The following is a 25,258-nucleotide window of genomic DNA, read 5'->3' as shown; positions in this document are numbered from 1 at the left end:
TCATATTAGATAAATATAAAAGCTTAAAATAAATACTAGAATACTATCTGGACAGAACTTAACTTATATCCCACTAGGAACTGCCAATCAGGTTGCAAAGTCATACTAAGAAGAATGGATGCTGTCATAGAAATGGTTTGGATGTTGAATCCAACTGTCATTCTAATAACTGTCAACCAGCAACAAAACAGAAGAGACATTTCAACATTCATTGAAAACTCAAAGAAAGAGTCTGCTACACAAAAGATGGACTGACTTTTGTATAAGCTCCACTTCAAAGTACTATGTATATCCTTCCTCTGCAAAATGTAACTTATCAGTAATAATACATTGAGGTAATCATTTACTTAATCAGCAAAACCAATTAACCTATTTCTGCAATTTTCCATATTATGATGGAATCTTATTTTCATAGTGAAACATATAGAATATGCCTGTCTCCCAAATTTTACTGTCATATGAACATATGTTCAGTCTGCCTATGGAGGGTTTTGCAATTAGGAACGTATTGCTTTATAAATAAATATTTTACCTTGCCTCCAATCCCTGAAGGATCTGCAACTTTTTCAGGTTTTATATCCTTCATTACACAGACGGCAGCCATAACAAGTTTAACACCAGAAGGTGGATTCTTCATTGATTTTACAATTGTAATATCTGCAGGCTAAAATAACATATTTAAAACTTATGATTAATACACATTGCCTGACAATGTTGCATAGAATCATAGAATCAAAGAGTTGGAAGAGACCTCATGGGCCATCCAGTCCAACCCCCTGCCAAGAAGCAGGAATATTGCATTCAAATCACCCCAACAGATGGCCATCCAGCCTCTGTTTAAAAGACTGAACCAGACTGAACCAACCCATTTTAATACTGTAAGGGGGAAAATACATAACATCTGATTTTGTTGTCGTGTTCTTTCAAGTAGTTTCTGATTCATAGTGACACTAAGGGGCCCTTCCACATAGCCATATAACCCAGAATATCAAGGCAGATCATCCACAATATCTGTTTTGAACTGGATTTTCTGAGTTCACACTGCCATATAATCCAGTTCAATGTGGATTTTATACAGCTGTGTGGAAGGGGTCGAGGTGAACCTATCACAGGGCTTTCTTGCAAAATAGTTTCCAAAGGATAGTCCTTTGCCTTCCTTTGAAGTTGAGAGACTATGACTTGCTCAAGATAATCCACTGGGTTTCCGTGGCAGAGTGGGGTTTTAAACTCTTGTTTCCAGCATTGTAGTCTAGCACTCAAACCAGAACACCACAGTGGCTATCATTTGCCCCATATAATCCAGTTTCTGAATCCAGATTATCTGCTTTGAACTGGATTATATGGCAGTGTAGATTTATATAATCAAATTCAAAGAGGATAATCTGGATTCAGAAACGGGGTTATATGGCAGTGTAGATCCAGCCATTATCTGATTTACTTAAAGAGTTTTACCACCTTTTACTTAAAGGGAATTGAATAACTCAACATATAGCAGTTTGAAAATATCATATAAGAAATTGATGCTCCAGTTAATTTCCATTACAGTTTGCCTAAAAAATTATGGCCATACAGGAATTCTTACAAATTAGGCCGGATTGTGCCTTATAGAGAAGTGGTTCTCAACCTGTGGGTTCTCAGGGGTTTTTTTGCCTACAGCTCCCAGCAATCCCAGCCAGTTTACCAGCTGTTAGGATTTCTGGGAGTTGAAGGCCAAAACATCTGGGGATCCACAAGTTGAGAACCACTGTTATATAAGTATGATGTAAGAGAGATGTCAAACTAGAAGTCCTCCCCTCAGAAAAAAATGAAATCCAGACACATGCTCCTACACACTATATTATCAATATAGGCTAAATACAGGTTTCAAAAACTGGTACAGAGGGGGGAATGGATGGTATTGGAACAGCTATGGAGAGAACGATACAGAGATAATCAATTAAGGAAGTGGTTCCCAAACTGTGCTCCTCCAGATGTTTTGGACTTCAGCTCCCACAATTCCTAACAGCTGGTAAGCTATCTTGGATTTCTCGGAGCTGAATGTTGTAGTTCAGCCCATGGTTGTGGCTGATATCAATGTAAATGGGGAAGTGGATCATGGGAACTCTGGGTCTGTGACCCAAAATGAGATTTTAAGTCCTGAAACGGTCAGTCTGTGTCTCCAGAAGTCAGCGAAGGTCACATTCCAGAGAGGTGCCGAGATGGTGCAAAAGAGTTGTTATCTAGGAAAACGAGTTCAGAGGCTGAAATCCCAAGTGGAGAGAATAATGAGTTGCAAGATAATGAGCTGGTTGATAGGAGACTCAGTTTTCATAAATTTTGTGCTGTTCAACAGAATCTGCGAAAGTCACAGCGCTTGTTAGAGAAGAGACTGCATTAGTAAATCATGGGAGTAGGCGTGATTTTATGTTATTTTAGAGAGGCCGGGGGATTTTTCCAGCCAGTCTGGTCAATGTTGTTAACTAAGGCAACAGCTCTTGCCAAGTCCTAGTCAAGCTTTCTGAGGGAATTCTAGTTCTAGTTCTTTCATCCTGTTTCATGCTTCCAAGATTGAAGGATAATTCCCAGATTTCTGTATTGGATTCTATGCTGCCTTGTACATCCTAGTTTTCTTGTATTCCTGTGCTGGATGTCCTGTTGCTTTAGGACTTTGAATTACTCTTGTACTTTGAACCTTGTGGACTTTTTTTTTTACTCTTTTTGCTACAGTGCTTTTTATTTATCTTTAATAAACTGCTTTGCTGATTTAACTTGGACTGGAATATAGTGGTTAAGTACAGAGGTGTTTCCTGGACTGGAGTACAACACTATTATTATTATTTATTATTTCCGATATTTCTACCTCGTCTCTTCTCTATTCCCTCAACCACTCTAGTTGAAATAAGCAATCCAAAATAAAGATCTAATCTATTGTTTCCACTCTTACGGTGAATTATTTTGACTACACTGTACATTATCATTTTGGTATACATTACTTCCTTAAAATAATGTTTCTCCTCTCATGTCCGGCTTCTCTGCATCATCTCTTTCCGTATCTTCTGAACATATGATGCACACAGGAAGCTGTCTTTATATCACTCCCAAATAGTTTTGTCATCTAACCCAGTAATATTTATTCTGGAAGACAGTGATTTTTTTTTCAGTTTCTGAGTTGCGGGTCTTTCTTTTTACCTGTTACTTGATCCTTAGCTGGAGATGTCAAGAGATGTCAATCAAACTATCAGAATAATGCCATTCTCAGTAATATTGCAATTCATATTTCTATTATACCCATTTGACTTGCCTTCAAAGTGTCAAGTGCAGATAATGCTGCTTCTAATGCTGGAATTGCCTCGGCAAGATCACTCTCACATTCATTCTTTAGTGTCTGGGCTTCTGCTGCTTTTTCTGTTGCAATCTCTTCATCTACTTTTACAGTTTTGCTTTTTGCTGCAACTTCTGCAGATTCTTTCTCAATTACCTGTGGAAAAAACAGACGCATAATGAAATGAAGTGTTGGTCATTTCACATGAAAACACACAGGACAATTTACCAGAATATGAATTAAGGCTTAAATTGTCCAGACCAAGGCAACACTCATGTAATCTTCAGAATGCTTTTAGTGTATCCTAACATAGAGCGGTTTGTAGGTAAGTCTTTTTTGTGTGTGTACTGGTTTTGTTTTTCTTTGTTTCTCTGTTTATTTTTGTGTTTTACTTTTGTGTATGTTTTATTATTTCTAGTAGATATTTAGTTGTAGTATCAGTAGGCTGAATGTAGGTGTGGTTTTTAAATATATATATAAAACCTAAAAACTTGTTTGCTCTGTTATTGCTATGTAATTATGTTTTTTGTGAATAAAAATACTTTTTAAAGGAGTAGTAGAGTTGAGTGTCATCTGCAGATAGATGGCACTGAATCCCAAAACTCCACATGACTTCTTCTAGTGGTATCCATCTATATGTTAAATAGAATGGGGACAAAACAGAGCCCAGAAGGGTCACACAGATAAACTGTCAGGAGCTCAAGCAGAAATTCCGCAGTTCCAACTTCTGAGTTTGCCCTTTCAGGAAAAAATGGAACCACTGTAAAACAATGCCTCCAAGTCCCATCTCAGCAAGGTGGCCCAGAAGGATATTATGGTCAATGGTATTGCAAGCCATTGAAATGTCTAGTAGAACCAAAAGAGACACACTTCCCCTATCCTGTTTTCTGCAAAGGCCATCCATCAAGGTGGCCAAAGCTGTCTCCATCTCAAAACCAGGCCTGAAACAAGATCAAAAAGTTTTTTTTAATACAATCACTACATTACCTATGAGGCATAGGTCCCCCACTTAGAATTTGAACTTGGTCTCAAACAGGTTACTGAGCGCACATTTTTAATAGTCAGAGGCAAATTTGGAAAGGTGTAATTCTTTATTTATTTATTCATTTATTTATTTATTTAAAACATTTATATTCTTCCCTTCTCACCTCAAAGGGGACTCAGGGTGGAGCACAGCATATACATAGCAAACATTCAATGCCAGGACACAAATTCACATACAATACATAAACACTAAAAAAACATTTATCAAAATATTAAAATACACCATTTAATTCTTTGAAGATTAAACTGCAATTGATAATGTCATTGATAACCTTTGTAATAATATATTTGGTTAGCAGTGAATGATTGGTCACCATTACTTGTACATTGACAGATAGTTCAGCTATTCATGGAAATGAAAATTACCTGTAGTGTAGCTGACTGGATTTTCCCCACTGGCCATTAAAGAGATGCCAGTGCTAACAACTCCAGTATTATTAAACCAAGAGGAAGCAACTGTGGCACCCCATTTATGATTGGACTGCAAGTTCCATAATATCTCATCATAGCATCTGGAGAACAACACCTACCATTTTCTGACATAAACAACTGAGTGAACTGCATCAGGTACACATAGCTTTAGGATCAGGAACTTTACCTTCATCATATTTGCATTATCCACTTTAGCTTGCTCCAGTTTAGGCTGCAAATCAACTAGTTCTTTTTTCATTTCCCCAACCTAAAACCAACAACAGTTACATAAAACTTTTTACAGTACATTAAAATAGAAAAATGTGTAATTATGTTTTCAGTGTTATTATGTTTTTAGTGGTAAAAAGAAAGGCCCATTATTTACAAGATTTACAGATGAGTAGATATTTCTATACATAATACATGTCAATCATGTATTATGCTTAACTGCAAACGTATTTTCATTAATGATATTTTGCTGGGATTGGAGGCAAATGATCACTTTGCAAGTGAAAAAAACTACAAAAAAATTGTTAGTGCTTTTCTTTTACCAGAAATAACACCTCTCCAGGAAATTCTAGATCTTCCAGTATGACTCTACGGCCAACTTCCACTGCCCACAGAATTCAAATCCATGAATATGTGGAAAAATTGCTCAAGGACGGCCCTATGGTCTGTTTGGAAGCATTTTAATGCAAAAATATGTGAGGAAAACCGGCCCAAGATATTGCATGTCGCTCCTGAGGTACATATAATCCCATCCAGATATAAATAACACATTTATTAATTCTCTAAACATGAATCAAATTTCATTCAGATATTCACCTACTTGAGGCCTGAATAGAAACAAGTCTTTAAAATCACATTCTAGGTGAAAATCAGCACACCTAGGTATTGTGGATGGCCATTATTACAATATTTTTCACTTTCTGTAATTTCTGCATTTTCATTTCTTCTGACCAATCTTTTGTCTATCCACTAAATATTTGCTTATAACACGTGTTCACGTGAATATTTCCTATGTTCAATTAAATTCACTAGTCCAAAAAACCCTGAACACCATAATGCATTCATTAGTCTTTAACAATTTTATATTTTTATTATTGACTTACCTGAGATTCAGCAAAAGCTAATTTGTCTAAGCCATTAGTATAGCGTTTCTTTGCCTTCATGATAGTTTGTCGGTTTTGAGTTAAAAGTTGTTGAAAAGAAGCAATAAGTTCAAGATAGGAAGTAGGAGTAACATAGTTATGTCGTCCCAACTGCTGCAAAAACCTGTGGCATGATAAAACAGTATTTCACTCTGGAAGGGACCTTTGTTTTCTTCTGGATGTTATTTTTGATTTAGGTTTTTTGGGGGTTTTGTATTTTTGTCTACTGTTTTTGGAAGATTTTGAACCTGTTGATTAGTTGTTGTTTTGATGAATTTTAAATGAAAATACCTATTCTTATACCTAGGTAACATATCTAGAAGTATGAAATTGCAGGCAGAGTTAAAATAAAATAAATGATAACTACTGAACACCCAAGACACTGAAATGCTCTTTTTAAATGTTTGTATACTATACTACTTACCTAATGAGATGTTAGGAGGCATTGGCGCTTCTATGTTAAACTCTGTATTAAATATGCTATTATTGATTTCTGTATATTTCTGGCTGTTCTGTTTTATTGTAAACTCCTAGATTTAACCCAGCTCAATAAAGATAATTTTTTGAAATTATTCAGATTAGACATCATGTAGGATATCTGGTCAAAATTGCTGATGTGTCTTTTCTATTAAAAAAGTAAAAGTAGCTGGATAAAGCTGATAAAGGGAGAATAAAACTATAATGAACCCTGTTTCTGAACAGATAAACCTGCTATTTGCCACAAAATGGAAAATAGCATACAAATAGCATACGGGCAGTCCCTGAGATACAAACATCTGACTTACAAATGACCCATAATTAAGAACAGGGGTGAGACAACAGAAAGTGAGAGAAATCTACCTCTAGAAAGGGAAATTAACTCCTGGAAGAGTTATCATCGGGAAAAGGTGTCTCCATTGAAGTTTTCCCATCAAATCTTGCATCCACAAAAAGCCAAAATTTTCAAAATCCAATTATCATGGGGACAGAAAGTGAGGTGACATCTTCTAAACAGGGGCATAAATAGCAAAACAAATGCCACAGGGTGTTAACCCTTCCCTATGCTATCCAAAGATGTGTATGTATAGGCTGGCATTACACTTTAAAAGTACCTGTTCCAATTTACATACATATTCACCTTAAGAACAAAACTACAGAACCCATCTTATTCGGAACTTGGGGACTGCCTGTATAAGCACCAGTATGACTGGTGTTTGTGCACATTTGCATATATATTAGGGATGTGAAAAATATTTATAATTTTTTTTTGTCTTTGACAAGAAAGGCTCTTTAGGTAAGCTGTCAAAATGGTAAATTTCAGTGATGTTTTGGGACTTTTAAACAATTATTTTGCAAAAAAAAAAATGCAAAAATTATACTTGCACACTGAGGGGGGTTTTTTTGCAACAAAACCAACATTGCAACAGACACTGTTTTCTGTGGAAAAATGTTTCTTTTATGAATGAATGTTTTTCAGAGTATCTTTATGCAAAAAAGTCTGAAAATGTGAAAAATGCCTCATGATCTCACCCAGCTGGGAGAAGGGTAAATACTATTGTACTGACTTATATATTTATATATTTTTCTCCTGTTCAGATTTACTTTTGTCCCAAGCTAAGGGTAAATAAAGGACACCCTATAAATCCTGAATAAATAGGAAACAATCAAAATGGTCTTCCAATTGTACACTGGCATCATTTACGAGAATAATTTTCCTTATCTGTCTGATAAATGTTAGTTTAATTTAGAAGTAGAGATTTTAGGCTGTCATGAATCAGAACCATAATATGATATAGTTTATTCTTCCTCTTTAGTGTTGTTTATTTCTATAAACCAGTATTGTAAATGTATATGGAAAGATACCTTTCTGACAGTGACAACACAGATGTGTGGAAATGTTTACAGATAGGAACAACTTCTTGACGTTCAAGTTCTGTCAGTTCAAGTTTTTCCAAGAACTTAATAGCCACACGTTCAAGAGCATCTTCAGGCCATGGCTAAAAATGTAAGAAAGCCTGCAATGACTTATTATCAAACACAGCATAGTTACATGTATAGTATATACAACATAAGTATGCTTTGAGAGAATTCAACAATAACAATAACAATCCTATCTCATCAGCCAAAAGCAGGCCCACACTTCCCTTTGAAATACTAATAAGTTTATATTTGTTAAAATTGTTCTTCATTTTAATTATTGTATTATTTTTATGTGTTTTTTGCACTACAAATGAGATATGTGCAATATGCATAGGAATTCATTCATGTTTTTTTCAAATTATAATTTGGCCCTCCAACAGTTTAAGGGTCTGTGACCTGGCCCTCTGTTTAAAAAGTTTGAGGACCCCTGATTTATAACATGTGTTTCCATGCCCTATTATATGGCAACTGATACCTTTGATAGATTAAAAGTTGGCTGGGCAAGACAATCTATTACTTTTTATGAGAGGCAATAAATGTTTAATAAAGGTATTTGAAAGAAAATGTTGTATGGTTTTGGTCTATGTGAATTTGTGCACAGCGACCAACACACAATCTTCACAGAAAAAAGGTTCTAATCCAATGATATGGATACAATGACAATTGGTGGCCTCTTATCCATTGCAACCATGTTACCAACCGCCTGTCCTGCCATTGAGGACTTTCTTGAGTTGTTCTTTGTCTGGTTACTTCCCTGTAACCTTGCTGCCATGGATGACCCTACTGGGAGTATATGCCTCCCGGCGGCTTTGCCCATAGGGTTACTAGAACACACAAGCCCACGCACCACAACACGGATCCAGAGTTAGGGAAGTAGCAATAAGAATGTGCGGGTAGGAATATGCTAAGGATTAAATTTACTGAGCCATCAATATAAATACTCTTACAAACCTGGAACCAGTCAATAGTACAACAGTTGATGAGAGATGGGAACTGTCTCAGTCGATTACGAAAAGCATCTCCAATTGGACTGAAAGCTACCACGACATGGAGATTGTCTTTGCACCGATTCACAAAGAAGGCAAATAAGGCCAAGGGACCAAGCTCTTCATTCTTACTGCCTGCCTGGGCTGCAGCACGAACACCCTGGAAGATAACAGATCTGAATAAATACATAAATCCTTGTTTTACCAAAAAGCCAAAAAATCCTTTGGATTTTGAAACAATAAATACACTAGTGGATGAACAGATCTGTTCACTAACTGACAGGCAAAATTTAACATTTGATAGAAAAAGATCTTACATATAAAGTGAATCCTATAGAATAACTCACATCTCCATTCTTGCCTTCGAGAGCTTCAGGAAAGTACAGTGAAGATATCCCAGGGCAATGATGTATACCACCACAGCAGTTCTGGTCTGCACGAATCTCTGCACTGGGCTTTTTATAGGACAGACCTGCTCGGTTTACATGTGATCCTTTACTCTCAATGAGTGACACCTTTTCCCTTATTAACATTTGCCCTCTAATGATTTACACTTGTCTGACAGTTATTGACAGCCCTTTGTCCAGATCATTAGTATGCCTTTCCAGCAAGCTATAACCTATTTTTAAGGTCACAGCATAAGACACTGCTAGACATAAATAGAAGCCAAGGTTACACATAGCATTAGCTAAAGCTACAGGAAAATTCTGGAAGGAACAGGTCAAGGGGGTTAGCATAATCAGAACAACTAACACATTATCCTAACCCTTCCCATATCTACTAGGCATAGAGCCTTCTCGATCGTAGCCCCTTATTTATGGAATGCCTTGCCGGTTGAAACTCGAACCATCTGAGACCTACTTGCTTTTCGGAAAGCCTGTAAAACTTTTCTTTTCCGGCAAGCTTTTGATGGATGAACAACCCAGGCTATGTCTGTCCTTGCTGCCATTGTTATTGTTATGGTTATTTTTAAAGCTAATTGTATTGTTTTTAATCTATTTCTGTAAATTGCTCCGAGCCAAATTGGGAGTAGCGGTATACAAGTTAAATAAATAAATAAATAAAGTTCTTCATATGTCTAAAATGTGATATTGGCAAGTAATCAAACTATTTTTTTTGTATCAGGAGCGACTTGACAAACTGCAAGTTGCTTCTGGTGTGGGAGAATAGGCAGTCTGCAAGGATGTTGCCCAGGGGGCATCCAGATGTTTGATGTTTACCATCCTTGTTCCCAAATGGAGAGCTGGAGCTGACAGAGGGAGCTCAGCCCGCTCTCCCTAGATTCGGAACCTCTGACCTGTCGGTCATCATCCTGGTGGCATAAGGGTTTAACTCATTGCACCGCCAGGGGCATTAATAAAATAAAAAATTGTATAGAATTACATTAATGAAATTATGTTTTTAGCTGAGAGCTTGTTATCAGTAATCGTCATCATTATTATTCAAATTTACTATCAGAGAAAAGTTACTTAAATATTACAGCACTACATAATATGCATTTAACTTGCAAGTGGAGGAAATAACATAATCCAAAAGATACATTTTTGAAATAGTTAATGGTTAATCATAGCATAGCATTACAGTAATGAGATTACGTTTATCCGTTACTTATATTAGAAAAGAAAAGTGTCCTAGACAAAAAACAAAACATTAAAGGTTACAAGTAAACCCTTTTAAAATGTGTTTTACCATGAAAAACCTATGATGAGACAATAAAAAAAGAAATCAAGATATGGTGCCAGAAGATGAGACTCCCAGTTTGGAAGACATAATTAACAACTAGAGAAGAGCAGATGACAAGTATATGTAATGGTGTGGCTAATGACCTGACTGGACTGAAACCCAAATGACATTTAGCTGTTGATGTATTCAGAATGGAAAGGACAATCCAAAGATGCATGTATTATAGAACACGCAACATGAGCCTTATGAATCATGGGAAGCTACACAACATGAAACAAGAAATGGCATATATTAACACTGCATACTTTGGGTAAATGAGCTGAAGTGGACAGGAATGAAAGATTGATACCTACTATGAATAATCAACTAGGATGGCTGAAGGACAATGCCAGGTAATTGAGGATGGAGCTCCAAGGTCTAAATACTCCCCTCCCTTCCTCAATAGTTTAATTACAGCCTTGTTGACCATCAATTTATTGTCGAAGGCTTTCATGGCCGGAATCACTGGGTTGTTGTAGGTTTTTCGGGCTATATGGCCACGTTCTAGAAGCATTCTCTCCTTACGTTTCACCTGCATCTATGGCAGGCATCCTCAGAGGTTGTGAGGTCTGTTGGAAACTAGGAAAATTGGATTTATAAATCTGTAGAATGTCCGGGATGGGACATGGTTCATGGTTTCTTAATACAGAGTTTTTTAATACTGGTAGCCAGATTTTGTTCATTTTCATGGTCTCTTCCTTTCTGTTGAAATTGTCCACATGCTTGTGGATTTCAATGGCTTCTCTGTGTAGCCTGATATGGTAGTTGTTAGAGTGGTCCAGGATTTCTGTGTTCTCAAATAATACGCTATGTTCAGGTTGATTCATAGGGTGTTCTGCTATGGCTGACTTCTCTGGCTAAAATCAAGGTAGCCAATTGAAACATTCACACCTAGCTCCAACAGACAAGAGTTCTTTGTCCCACCCTGGACATTCCACAGATATATAAATCCAATTTTCCTAGTTTCCAACAGACCTCACAACCTTTAAGGATGTCTGTCATAGATGCAGGCAAAACGTCAGGAGAGAATGCTTCTAGAACATGGCCATATAGCCTGAAAAATCTACAACAACCCAGTGATCATTAATTGTTTTTAAACCAAAAAATCAAATAGAATAGGAAAGCTTCAGAAATTTATTTTTCATCCATAAGCTGATTCCTCTATCAGCCATCCTAAAACCATTGCTCAAGGCAGGCAATATAGTGAACTATCTACAACTCAATGGAATACACCCAAGTTTGCTATAAAAATAATGGATACCTCCATAACTTCTTGTTTTTCATCAGCTGCAAAAAGGTTGGGCACTTCACCAGTATTAAGCACACTGTCAACATCTTCCAAAAACCCTTCGTCTTTAATTTGTGTGTCTGTGATTAGAAACACTGTTTTCAAGCCCTTTACACCTGCACTCCTAAAAAGAGTCTAAAAGGAATAAAAAATAGTACACAATCAATAATTTCACAACCAGTTTCAAAACTGTCTGAGTACTCTTAAATTACTTCATTTCATTTAAATAGATGAATAATTTGTTCCTTCCTTAGTGTGTGTGTGTGTGTGTGGGGGGGGGGGGGGGGTTGCTTCAGGTATTTGTTCATTTCTCTCTCCTAATCTGAAATCAACTTGCAAACACTGCATAGGCATATACTGTATAGTCTATCTTCTTTTTCAGAGGACACACTAACCTTTACATCTTCTCTCCATTCATTCATTCCATAGCTCTTGGAGATTTCTGGTTGGAAAATACTCATTTTTGCCATGGATGTAGCTAAACGAGTCATTGACTGGCGTCCACTTCCTCCCATTCCAACAAGTAAGGCATTACCTCCTGACTGTTTTAGTACTCGGCAGATGCGAGACAAATGTTCCAGCACATACCTATCACACACACACACATATGCATTATAATTTTAAATTATTTTAGAAGTTGAATGTTTGATTTTTTACATTTTCCTTTGTTTATTTTCTATATGCAGAATAAATATCAATCATAAATCAAGGTGTTCTTCATTTGTGCTAGCTCCATCCTTCTTTCTCTACTTCATAATACATAAACAAGCAAGTAAGCAAATGGGGATATGTCAGTTTGTTCTGGTAAAAGTATCTAAGAAATACTTTTGGTTCTCCTCCTGTCTTTTGTGCTATAAATGAAAATGTATGGAGCCGAGATCCTGGTTTGATATTTTAGCTCATACTCTTGAGAAGTAATACATAGTTTCCTGGTTTGGATGAAACAGAAAATGAGGTGCTGCTATGCCATGAAGATTCATTCTGTGGAAGTGCAGAGAAGCAATCCGGAATCATATTGGTGTTTTCTGCTTATATTAGCAGCTGAAGATGAACCGATTTAACTATCATCTTAAGAAAGGGCTTTAACCTCTTTTAATTCTACACCAATGAATTTGACACAGTAAAATTTAATCAGTATTGCTCTTGTTGTCCTATGCCTAAAGGCAGCAAGTGCCAAGGGAAAACTGATACATGTGAGTAAAGTTAGTTCATGTCACAGACCAGTGGTTCTCAACCTGTGGGCCCCCAGATGTTTTGGCCTCCAATTCCTAGCATTCCCAACAGCTGGTAAACTGGCTGGGACCCTGGGAGTTGTAGGCCAAAACACCTGGGGACCCACAAGTTAAGAATCACTGTCATAGGCATACTAAAGCCATAGACATGTTAATGCAGGTAACTGTGAAATATTATCAAAATCTGATTGAGCCAGTTTCTCTTCCTTGCTTTCATCTGCTCTGGAGTTCCTGTTGCCACTGCTGGGAAAGGAATCAATTCAAACGAAAATGACAGATGAAATATTCTAAAAACATGCAAGGGACAAACATATACTAAAGAGAGAAAGGTAGTATTACAATTTGAGGATGCAACTAGCAGATACATGTGTCTACTGGAGCTGGTAGCAAAACCGTTTTTCTACAATGCATAAAATTCATGTTCCATTCATTTCTGAGATCTTACTGCACTAGAAAAGGTGACATGTTGTAAGAGCTATGAAAAAAATGGTTGATGGACAGCCACATTTCTGCTGGTAGAATCAGCCTGATTAATCATTGGGAGCAAACATCCTTAGAAGAAACATAATTCTAAATAATTCTAATTCTAAATAGGAACAAACTATACTAATCCTAAAACAGAATGTCTGTCACTCAACAGTGACTGAAGTAATTAATTGATAGTTTGTTTATGCACCTAAAAATGACAAGGTTCATTCTTGTTTTGTGGGTTTGGTTATACTCATCCAAACAGAGATCCACAATGTCATTGAACATCTGTATATTTGGAATTTCAAAATAAATTCTTTCATCTCCTTCAAGATCAGGATTCATGTAGTCTCCAAACAACAGATTTCTCAAATCTTCTTCAGTTACCTTTGGGCAGAAAATATATAGCATACAGTCTGTTTCAATAATAATTAAGAGCACATCAAAAAAGTCTCAATTCTTCAGGAAGAATAACAATGATCCAATGACAACAGATTTTTCATGGTATAATTTTTCATAAATTAAAATCCATCTCATCTTATTGATGAAGCACTAACATTCATTCCCCTAACTACACATAAAATAAGAACACTTGCCAAAATATAATCACAGACAAAAGGCTACCCATCATCTCTATTTCAAAAGTATGATTTTGTGATTCTAGTTTTATTTCTACATTTAGCAATTTCTAGACTAAGCAACTTAATAATATGGCTTTCTCTCTTTGCACACAGGATACTTTTAAATGCAGAACTTAAAGTGCTCCTAAAACATTGTGCTCCCACTGCAAAATAATAATTCATTTTCCACATTACTGAGGACACCATGCTTTGTGTATGCCTTCCATCCACACACTGGAAAACGTGACAATTCCTCCTTTTCCAACTCCTAGTCTCCAGGGAAGCAGAAAACAAGCCTGCTCCCTCTTCCTTATGACATCCTTTCAAATATTTATATATGGCTATCATGTCTCTCCACAATTTTCTCTTAAGCAGGCTAAACATCTCCAGCTCTTTAAGATGCTCCTCATAGGACATAGTCTCCAGATTATGTCTCCAGACCTTTGATCCTTTTAGTTGTCCTTCTCTGGACACCTTCCAGCTCGTCAATATCTAGTATTCTAGATGACATAACTAAAGCTGTTTCTCTTCATTTTTACTGGATTCTGTAGCTCTAAACTGGCCTCCTCCTCAGAGACAGCCCCCTGCATTCATCAAGAACAATCCAGTCAGATATGTCCAAGACCCCTCCCCGCTTCCCCGTGTGTTTGTATTCTGCATTGTCTATGATTGAGGAAAGAGCCTCTACTGCATTCTGAAGCTTCAGATTCTGTTTGTGAACTGTCCTCCTCCCCAGAGACATCGCACATATATTTGTTAATGACAGCCCATTAAGTTGTATCTAAGAAGTTCTCATCCTCTCCAATATGTTCTACTTCCTCATCATCTGTTACTGGGTAGAGAACTTCGAATCAATTGTGTAAGTCCAGATTCACAGAACAATGCCTGTAACGTTCCTCCAAGCATCAGCATTCTCCAAATTTGAAGTGACTTCCTCATAGCCAAATCCTGCATGTGCATTCGATGTGTGTTGTGCATGAATGGTCTGCTAGGCTATGCCCAAGAAGAACTCATGTTCCCTAGTGTCCTTAAGCGAAGCAAATCAGGCCTCCAGTTGCTGGATCTTCTGTTTGCACTTGCTGCAAGTGTAGCTTGCCAGATGTTCCAGCAAGAACATGAACATCCCACAGTGCCTGCATGTGACTGCAACAACTTCTCCCCACTTAATATCCTGGTGACTTAGGTTACCAAGCAAGACATTTTGCAGAACTCTTGTCCCTCTTCTCAAAACACCACACATAACTCCTTCTCTATGTTTCTGGAAGATGACTGTTGCTGACACTGCACATGGAACCTTACAAAGAAGCACCCAGCCTTTAAACAACAAGAAACAAACAAACACTCAGTTTTCTAGCACACTTCAAGAGTCAGGGCTCCATTCAAGAAGAGTTCACCTTCTGCTTCCTCTTCAACCGCTGGCCCTCTGCTACTGGCTCCGCCCCCAGAAAGGTCAGATGACCTAGCTGAAGCTCTGCCACAGCCTAAGCTCCATCCCCCTCAAGCACATGGCCTCAAACTCAAGGCCTCAAACACTAAGTCTGAAACAGAGGTCTAGTGTGCTATCAGGAAATATCAAGGTTGTAGGTATTCATGGTAGATTTCAGTCTCCCGTGGGAGGTTTCACTCAAGCAAATTATTGATATTGCATAATGGCAGCCATGAGCAAATAGTGTTCCAAGTCCCATTTGGATTATTTAGACAGGGAGATGTGGGAATAGTAGGAATATTTCAGGTAATGAGATGTTGATTTGCCCTGTGGCATGTTTTACTTGAAATCTACAGAAGGCCAAGAGATATTTTTCAAGTTCTCATTCAGAGTGGGAAGTATGATAGCAATCTGGCTACAAATGCTCTAATGTTTCAGTGTTGGAAGTTACAGCTAAAATAGTGCTTACAGGGCACAATAATGTACATTTCTTCTAAGAACTGACACTAAGACACATAGAGAAGACGTTAGCTCTTCAGGGGGCATATTTCTTATGTAGTAACTTTGGACACATTAAGCCTTTCGTGTGTACATGGGCAGACAGACATTTATGATTGAAATGAGAAGAAGTTATGAAGTTGGTGGATGAAAATTAACTGAGATAAAGCAGACAGAAAATATATTGGCATGCTTAAAGAAGAGAATGAGCTATTAAAACAAGCTGACTCAGATCTTGAATGTATGGGTTACACATAAACCACAAAGAAGAGGTAGATACGAATATTGTGGGGATGGGGAAAAGAGAGAGCAAGTGAGTACATGTTGTTGTAATTAAAAATGAATACTTACAGGTGCATTTTCTTTTCTCAGGTGTGCAAATACTGAATCAAATGCTTCTTTGAAATGTTCTTTCAGAATCTCTTTTGTTAGTTTGAACAACCAAGCTCTATCAACATCATCTACGAGGCGATCATAAAATACCCGAAATACTTCATGCACAAAGAGACGAACCATTGTGTGCTTGCTTACAACTGAATCCTTTTTAATTAACAAGCAGCCTAGAATAACTCGTGAAAAGTCCCGCAGATTAAATGTATAATGGGATTTAGCTGGTGTTGGCAATAGGTGGAGCATAGCTTTCTTATACACCTTGAGGGTTGAAAAACAACAAAACAAAAGTATTTGAATTATAGTTTTAAGCACCTTGAACATATAGATCACTTAGAGGAGTTTTCTGCCCTCTCAGTTCAGTATATGAAGAACAGTTCCTTAAAAATGGTAGAATTTGACTTATGTCTAGACTATCCCTGCAATCACTCGACACAATGAGTTAAGAAGAATGGGAGCACCACAGAAGACTGAATGTTGACTAAGAGTATCTGATTCATAAAACATCTACTATGGCACAATGCTAATGCAGTTATATCATTAAGCTCCCCAAGTATCTCTTAATTGACATCTATATAATAGATTTTTTAAAAAAACAAAACTAAAACCCTGTTTATTGCTGCAGATTGACTAATGGAAGCAGTCAGCCTCTGATAAATAGACAGAAGAAGAGAACGTTTCACAGACTGTCATAAAGGAGAAGAAATAAGTGGAAAAGCTAAGATGATGCTAACAAATTAAACGTAAACATACCAATAAACAAAGATCCATTCCTATTATTTCGTATGAAATAGTTTCACATCAATCTTAGATTAATATTTAATATGCAACAGAAAATGTTTAAGAGATAAGGAACAAGCAAAACACAATTATGTCTGATTACTCCTCAAATACTTCATTTCAGAAGCCCTTTCTCCTCTAAATCTGCTGTATATCTTCCAAATAATATGCTTTGTGGACCACCTGAACTGTTTTGGAATTCACCTGCACAGACCTAGTAGAAATGCAATGTGCATACTGCTGTCTTACCTCCATAGTGCCACTGACAATTTGGTTCCCAATGGTAAAGTATTCTGGAAGAAATTCATTTGCTCTTAGGTAGAAAGACACAACAGTAGAGAAAATCCGGACCATTGTTTCATCACTAAAGGTATTGATGGTGCAAATATTGAAGTGTCTCAGAAAACGAGGTGTGACTGGATTTCTTCCACCACCAGGTGGGCCCATGGCAGCCATTAGTTGTATGTCAACAAGGATAATTTTATTTGTGTCTTTTAGGTCATACCTTCAAAACAAATGTGATATTTAGAAAAGTGTAAGTACAATAGTGCTCAACCCTGCACCTAGACGTGATTGCAACATTGAAATTTTCATTTTAATAATATTCATGGAAATAAATTGCTTTTTAAAATTCAACTTCAAAATTACATGAATGTGTTAACAGGATTCAATTACCTACTTATTTATTCTATTGAATAATTACCAGATTCCATGGTCGAAAAACTGCCTTAAAAGTTCAATAGGAGGCTGAGCTCCATATTGCTCCAATGAAGGCATATTCATATCATCCACAAATATGATGCATTTCTTTCCCATAGGTGGTCCAAATATTCCTTTTCGCCTTTTGTCCAGTCGAGCCATGATAATATTCTAAAACATAGCAGCAGAACACTTTTCTTGTTAAGATGAGCTCATGAAAACAAACACACAAAATTGTCATATGTATTCTAAAATAAATATGCTAGTTTTAAAATAATGTAAGTTTAATTATTATCCTTTTATTTTTATTGACTAATTGTGTTTTATGATACATAATAGTAAAGTATTTGCAGGTTCACTGGATGAAAAGGTGCAAATATTTTGCTATTGATCTTCATATTGGTGTAATGCTAACATCATGTTCAATACTGATACACTGAATATCGCAGTCTATTCCAGGATTACATCCTGCGTAGTTAAAAGAAAGAGCCACTGATGGCACTACATGAATGGCCCAAATTCATCCTTCTTATTGAACCTCTAATGAGAAAGAACACCAAAACAATGAAAAACAATAATTACAGGCAGAGATAAATCTGAATGCCATGGAGTCATTTCAATTGATACCTTAAAATGTTATTTTCATAGAATCATAGAGTTGGAAGAGACCTCGTGGGCCACCCAGTCCAACCTCCTGCTAAGAAGAAGGAAAATCACATTCAAAGCACCCAAGACAGATGGCCATCCAGCCTCTGTTTAAAAAACTCCAAAGAAGGAATCTCCATCACGCTCCGGGGCAGAGTGTGCCACTGCTGAACAGCTCTCACAGTTAGGAAGTCCTTCCTAATGTTCAGGTGGAATCTTTTAAGTATATATAAATACAATAAATATACAATTTCAAGTATATTTATTATATTTAAATCGGTATTTAATCTAAATTCACACTGTTCATTTTATTGTTTTTTTATGTTTATATTCTCTTTGTTTTAAACTGTGACGAAAGTGTGAAATTGTTAACTACCTTGAGTCAAGGAGAAAGGTGGGTTATAAATAAAGTAAATAAATCAAGTAAATAAATAGATAAATACGAGCTACAAGAGTTTTGTAGATAGGCTTACTTTTGATTCTGTATGCTAATCCAACATGAACAGTTCAAAGATATATCAACTCCATCCCAATACTTAAAGCCACAGACTTATTGTTCACAAAAAGAAAATTCATGTAATAATTTATTTTCACTATAAGATAATTTCTATTTAAATGTATTGGACTTCTTTGCCATAGTAATTTTTAAATAAAATAACCCCCACCAGAAAACCTATCACCTGAAACATTTAGACTTCACGAACTCTCCTTTGCACTCAAGCTTAGAAAAAACATAGATATCAGAAAGAATTATGTAGAATTAATTAAATGCCAAGTTAACAAAACATTTGAAGTATTTGTAATGCCAACTCTTCTTACCTGAGTTTGATTGGCACTGGTCCTAGCTGAAAAATTGACAAAGAAAGGAAAGTAGAGGTCCTTTTCTAAATGATGCATTAGCTTGTCTTTCACATACACAGACTTTCCAGTTCCTGTTGGTCCTACAAAAAGCAGTGCTCTTGGAAAGAAATACATACGTTTATATTAGAAATATATTTGTGAAAGTTTGGAAATGATAAACATATGAAAATTGATGGCTGGCTGCTTTTTTACCGTGTCATATAAACACATGACTGTTTTATGTATGAAGGTGCATCTACATGTTAGAATTAAAGTGGTTTGAAACCACTTTAACTACCATGATTCAATGCTAAGGAATTCTGGGATTTGTAGTTTGGTGAGGCACCAGCAGTCTTTGGCAGAGAAAACTGAAGACCTTGTAAAATTAAAACTCCCATGACTCCATAGCATTGAGTCATTATAGTAAAATGGTTTTAGACTGCATTCATTTTACAGCTTATGCCCCCTTGGTTATTCACACAAGGGCAGTATCTTAGTTACGCTCAAAGTACATCACATTATAACTAGTGTTCTATAATCTTACACACAATTCGATATTGTTATATAGCACCAAGTATTTTAAACTGCATATCAAAGGTTTATACAGTGATGTATGTGGTATGGCTGCTGCAGAGTGTTTCAAATATGTATTCCAGTTAATGCAGAGTGTAATGCAAATGTCTTAAAACACTAAACCATGGTATCTAAAATACTAGCAACTCAATACAAGTATGTCAATCAACTGGTAGCTTCCTTGGAGCTCTTTTTCTAGGTTTACTTAGCTCAGAAGTCTCTTAGGGTATTGGAGAAAGGCTTTTTTTATGGGGTCACCAATGTTACAGAACTCTCTCCCCAGACATGTTGATTTAGATTGTCATTTTCAAGCCTTCAAGCGCATTTTAAATCCATTCTATACTCTAACTAAGTTTTTGTGGTAGAGAGTTTATTTATCCAGTAAATGTTATTAATAACTAAGCATTACCTGAGCTGATATTGATGATTTCACCTAAGTACAAATATCAAATTTTATCAAAATTAGTTTGTAAATAAATTTGCCTTCGTAAGGAAAAAAATGCAGAAGTCTGAAGTAATTGATAGATTAGCTTTAAGTTGAGTGGTTTTATTAGATAACACATCAAATCAGGTCATTCTATGATCAAACATATGGATTTGGTACAGCATGGCTCACTTTTAATTATAGTATAGACTATAATTGTTTAAATTTACTTTTCCTTGGTTTTTTACACTGTAGCTTTCTCAACATTTTATATTATCCATTACCTGCTCTGAGCCTATTTAACATAAGGGAGGTATAAAATTTACAAGCAATCAGAGAAGTTGAAAGGTGGAGGCAAATTTTGCCTAGTTTGAACCATAAGTAATTATTATGCCTGCAATTATATGATCCATGTTTGTTGCTTTATAAGCATGGTTAGAGAAAGCAGGCAATATTTGACCAGATAGGGCCTAGATGATATGGAGGGTAATTTCACCACTAATTGGGGTTCCTAACAAGCTGTCTAGATGGATAGATAATGATATTCAGTTTCAGGGAATTCCTGTTCACACAGTGTTAAATGCTGAATGAACTTAACTTCTTAGAGGTCTGATAATCTCCAAGCATTATATTGTTCTCCTGTATTAACTCAACTAAAAAATCAATTTCTTTCGGCATTGGCCAACACTCTACTATGAACAATGAAACTAATCCCTCTTAAACAACTAGTTTTTCTTACTTTCCATATTTAATGCACAAATCCATCAAATAAGTATATCTGACTGTATCCATTGTTGGGACGATAATGTCCTGAATCTTAGTATTTTTATCACCAAAATTAATGGTTTTAAGAAATTCATTCCAATGAGCCCAACGACCTTTGCCTTTCATCTAAGAAGAAATGCAAAAATATTGTTTTGTTTAGAAGAAATTGAGCTAGCAGTCAAATTTGTTTTTAAAAATGATATTTTAGCAATTAGTCATGTTTAAATATTATATTTAGCAATACATTTAAAATTGACAGTACTGAAGCAATAACATTCAAGTCACAAATAATTAGAAAGATATGTCATATTAATTGCTACATGTTTTCTGTAAATCTTGAGAGTATTTATTACCAAGATTTGATAAACAACTTGATTCTTTGCAAGTGCTGCTGCATTTTTATAAAATGCCACACAAGTTCTTTATCCCTCTTGTGCTAGAGAAAAATGGGATGTGTTTTCTTTCACTGCTGCTTCTAGAAAAACCAGAGGGATGGGAAAGCATATCATATCACATTTCCAAAAAGGAGAAATACAAGATAATCCTACCTCTGATTTTTTTGAAGCAAAAGCATGATTGGAGTGATGCTTTCTTCAAAACACAACTCTTGGAGAGGAAAAAACCCCATATTTTCCTCCATAAGAAATAGAAAGGAAAGGAGGAAAGCCATCTCCATAGCTAGCTAGCTTTCTTAAAGAGAATGTCATGACCTACCACTGCTAGAAAAGGTTTAGGAAAAGGCAGGGTTGCTAGTGTCCATAAACAATCAATTTGCCATTTAATGCAACCCCAACTATGTTGAGTACTCTTTGGGGTACCCAACAATAAAACTGCATGTTATTTATTCTACTTTTGGAAAATGTATAATAAAGAAGTCATTTAAGAAATGATATAGTCTGAAGGAACACAATACAGAAAATATGCTGAAAGTAAGCTGTTCTGGATCTGATCAGTGCTTGATTGGGGTCTCAGAAAAAAACTATTATGTGTATATCATAGAACTCTGAACCAAGATGGGGCACAAAGCTCACCTATAAGGGAGGGAACATATATACTACAAAATAGCTTTGTATATTCAAATTCTATTTATATGCTGTCCCACTTGTTTTCAAGAAGTTATGTTGTTATGAAGCTTCAAGGCATTATCAACTTGTGGTGATCCTATGACAAACCTATCATAGGGGTTTCTTGACAAAAGTTGTTCAGAGGAGGTTTTCTCTGAGATTGAGAGAGTGTGACTTGCCCAAGATCACCCAAGATGTTTCCATGGCCAGGCAAGGATTCAAATCCGGATATCCCGAGTCATATTTCAACACTCAAACCACTTTACCATGCTGATGTGCTTCAGTTTATAAGTATCTTAATTATTGGGAAATTCAATTTCAAATGTCCATTAATTTTTCTGTTGCCAAATCCATACCTCAAACATATAATCGTACACCAAGCCTTTCTCTTCAAACGGATGGTCCCATTTGCCCACAGATGCTGGTACTGGATGTTGTTCTAGTTTCCCTGTGACAATATCCTTTATGAAACTATCAAACACTGTTCGACCATCACTATCACAGGTTCCACCAATGGACCAAATCAATGAGAAAGCAAAACAACCCTTCAAGAAACAACATAAGCTTAAAATTAAAATTATGCTTTTCTGGCATATGCTCATTATCTATTATTGTAACAACTGATTACGTCCTCTTATACAATTTCAATTTAGAGCCTTTAGGACAGTGTTTCTCAACCTGGGGGTTGGGACCCCTGGGGGGGGGGTCACAAGGGGGTGTCAGAGGGGTCACCAAAGACCACCAGAAAACACAGTACTTTCTGTTGATTATGGGGGATCTGTGTGGGAAGTTTGGCCCAATTCTATTGTTGGTGGGGTTCAGAATATTCTTTGATTGTAGGTGAACTATAAATCCCAGCAATTACAACTCCCAAACGTCAAGGTCTATTTTCCTCAAATTCCACCAGTATTCACATTTGGGCATATTGAATATTCATGCCAAGTTTGGTTCAGATCCATCATTTGAGTCCACAGTGCTCTCTGAATGTAGGTGAACTACAACTCCGAAATTCAAGGTCAATGTCCACCAAACCCTTCCTGTATTTTCTGTTGCTCGTGGGAGTTCTGTGTGCCAAGTTTGGTTCCATTCCATTGCTGGTGGAGTTCAGAATGCCCTTTGATTGGAGGTGAACTATAAATCCCATCAACTACAACTCCCAAATGACAAAATCAATCCCCCCAACCCCACCAGTATTCAAATTTGGGCATATTGGGTATTTGTGCCAAATTTGGTCCAGGGAATGAAAATACATCCTGAATATTGGATATTTACATTACAATTCATAACAGTAGCAAAATTCGAGTTATGAAGTAGCAACAAAAATAATTTTATGGTTGGGGGTCACCACAACATGAGGAACTGTATTAAGGGGTCGCGGCATTAAGAAGGTTGAGAACCACTGCTTTAGGATGTCCATTATCCTATAATAATTTATCAACCACTTTCTGAACATTGTTTTAAAAAAAACCCAGCTCAAAATAATCATTGAACAAAAGAAATAAAATCAAATGACAAAATTTCAAAGAAATGTTCAATTCAGACCAACCGTAATCCATTTCTGGATATTTTTATTGCTAGGATCCTTTTGTACAGGGTCACAAAGCAACATTTCCAAAAGCCGGGTAAGAGAAACAACATTATTGCTATTACTTGTCGAAACCAACTCCTGCAAAAGAAAAACAACAATAGTGAATGTATGTCCATGATGGATAAAAAGATATATTTTGTAAATATTTATAAAAGTTTTAACCTTATAAAAGCAATGTTATCATTTAAATTCAATTATAAATGTAATCCTATATGAATTTTTCAGGAACTCCTTAAGAATCAACTGTTTCACACTGTCTTAGAGAAACTAGCTTAAGTTCACTTCAACATACATATTTTCTTGATAAAATTTACACAGATAAGTTTTCTAGTATACTTTGTGTAAGACCTAAACATCCCCAAAACTTTAAAAACTAGATAAACAAACTAAACTCACACGTGTTTAACTATGAACAACTCTGTATATGCAATGGAATATTCCACTGGAAGAGAGGGGAGAGAAAGGACAGATTGCATACCTGGTACTGTAATTTTTTGAGTGGCCATCTGTGCACACATACAAATGGATTATGTTCACATGCACAGAGCATTATTCTGAATCTTCTATAGCAGGGCCCCCCAAACTAAGGCTTGCAGGCCAGATACAGCACTGCACTGTTATTTACCTGCCCCTTGCCCTGAACTTTAGATTTAGGGTCACCCCAAGTCTGAAACAACTTGAAGGTACACAACAACAATCCTAATTAGCCAAAAGCAGGCTCACACTTCCCACTGAAATACTGGTAAGTTCATATTGGTTAAAATAGTTTTTTCATTTTAAATACTGTATTGCCCTTTCATTGTTTGTTTGTACTACAAATAAGATTTGTGCAGTGTGCATAGGAATTCATTCATGTTTTTTTTCAAACTATAGTCCCGCCTCCAACAGTCTGCGGGATTGTCAACTGGCCCTCTGCTTAAGAAGCTTGAAGACCCCTGTTCTAGAACTATTATGTAAGCTTTTTGGTGATAACCCTTTTGGTGTCTCATAGTCTGGTTCTTGCTTAAGCTCTCAGTTTCAAGGACACTGCAACAGCAGCATCCAAGAAACTGAAAAAGAGCAGGTCATAATGAGGGGAGGATCAGCAATGTTGAGTGAATTAATAGCTGACCACTCAAAAACCTACAGTTATGAGTATGCAACCTGTCCTTCTCTTTGAGGTCTCTGAGCTGCAAACAAATGGAAGCCTACAAAGTTACTGGTGATGGGTGATGGGAGTGCCATGCCACACATGAAAATAAGTCAGTTCTTCCAAAGATAGCATCAGCCCTAGATTTTGCATTTTGTCTGTAATGGGAAATGAAAGTCAAGGGTGCAACCAAGGAGTGCAACCAAGGAGTGCAACCAAGGAGCCGTTCTACACAAATCCTAGAGAAATATCATTCTAAAATAGTAGAAGCAGCCATAGCACTGGTAGAATGGCTATGTGCACAGACAGGAAGGT

The 25,258-nt window shown here is 36.5% G+C and overlaps 1 protein-coding gene across 1 annotated transcript in view; it reads right to left on the bottom strand.

The window, feature by feature from the left end:
• The window catches only part of DNAH12 (dynein axonemal heavy chain 12), a 110,342-nt gene that overhangs the window by 37,958 nt on the left and 47,126 nt on the right, over positions 1-25,258 (bottom strand). Inside the window, exons 35-50 of the mRNA XM_060766097.2 lie at positions 23,773-23,892; positions 22,583-22,771; positions 21,137-21,288; positions 19,380-19,518; positions 17,920-18,086; positions 17,466-17,721; positions 16,398-16,697; positions 13,711-13,889; positions 12,198-12,390; positions 11,776-11,937; positions 8,758-8,952; positions 7,750-7,883; positions 5,869-6,031; positions 4,944-5,024; positions 3,281-3,457; positions 533-664 (exon numbers count right to left, since the gene is read on the bottom strand). Coding sequence (XP_060622080.2) covers positions 533-664; positions 3,281-3,457; positions 4,944-5,024; positions 5,869-6,031; positions 7,750-7,883; positions 8,758-8,952; positions 11,776-11,937; positions 12,198-12,390; positions 13,711-13,889; positions 16,398-16,697; positions 17,466-17,721; positions 17,920-18,086; positions 19,380-19,518; positions 21,137-21,288; positions 22,583-22,771; positions 23,773-23,892 — 2,739 coding nt within the window. The remainder of the gene's footprint in view (positions 1-532; positions 665-3,280; positions 3,458-4,943; positions 5,025-5,868; positions 6,032-7,749; positions 7,884-8,757; positions 8,953-11,775; positions 11,938-12,197; positions 12,391-13,710; positions 13,890-16,397; positions 16,698-17,465; positions 17,722-17,919; positions 18,087-19,379; positions 19,519-21,136; positions 21,289-22,582; positions 22,772-23,772; positions 23,893-25,258) is intronic.

This window comes from Anolis sagrei, chromosome 2, assembly GCF_037176765.1.
Source record: "Anolis sagrei isolate rAnoSag1 chromosome 2, rAnoSag1.mat, whole genome shotgun sequence".
NCBI classification, from domain to species: domain Eukaryota; kingdom Metazoa; phylum Chordata; class Lepidosauria; order Squamata; family Dactyloidae; genus Anolis; species Anolis sagrei.
The sequence above is the reverse complement of the archived record's forward strand: the minus strand, read 5'-3'. Positions and strand labels throughout refer to the sequence as shown.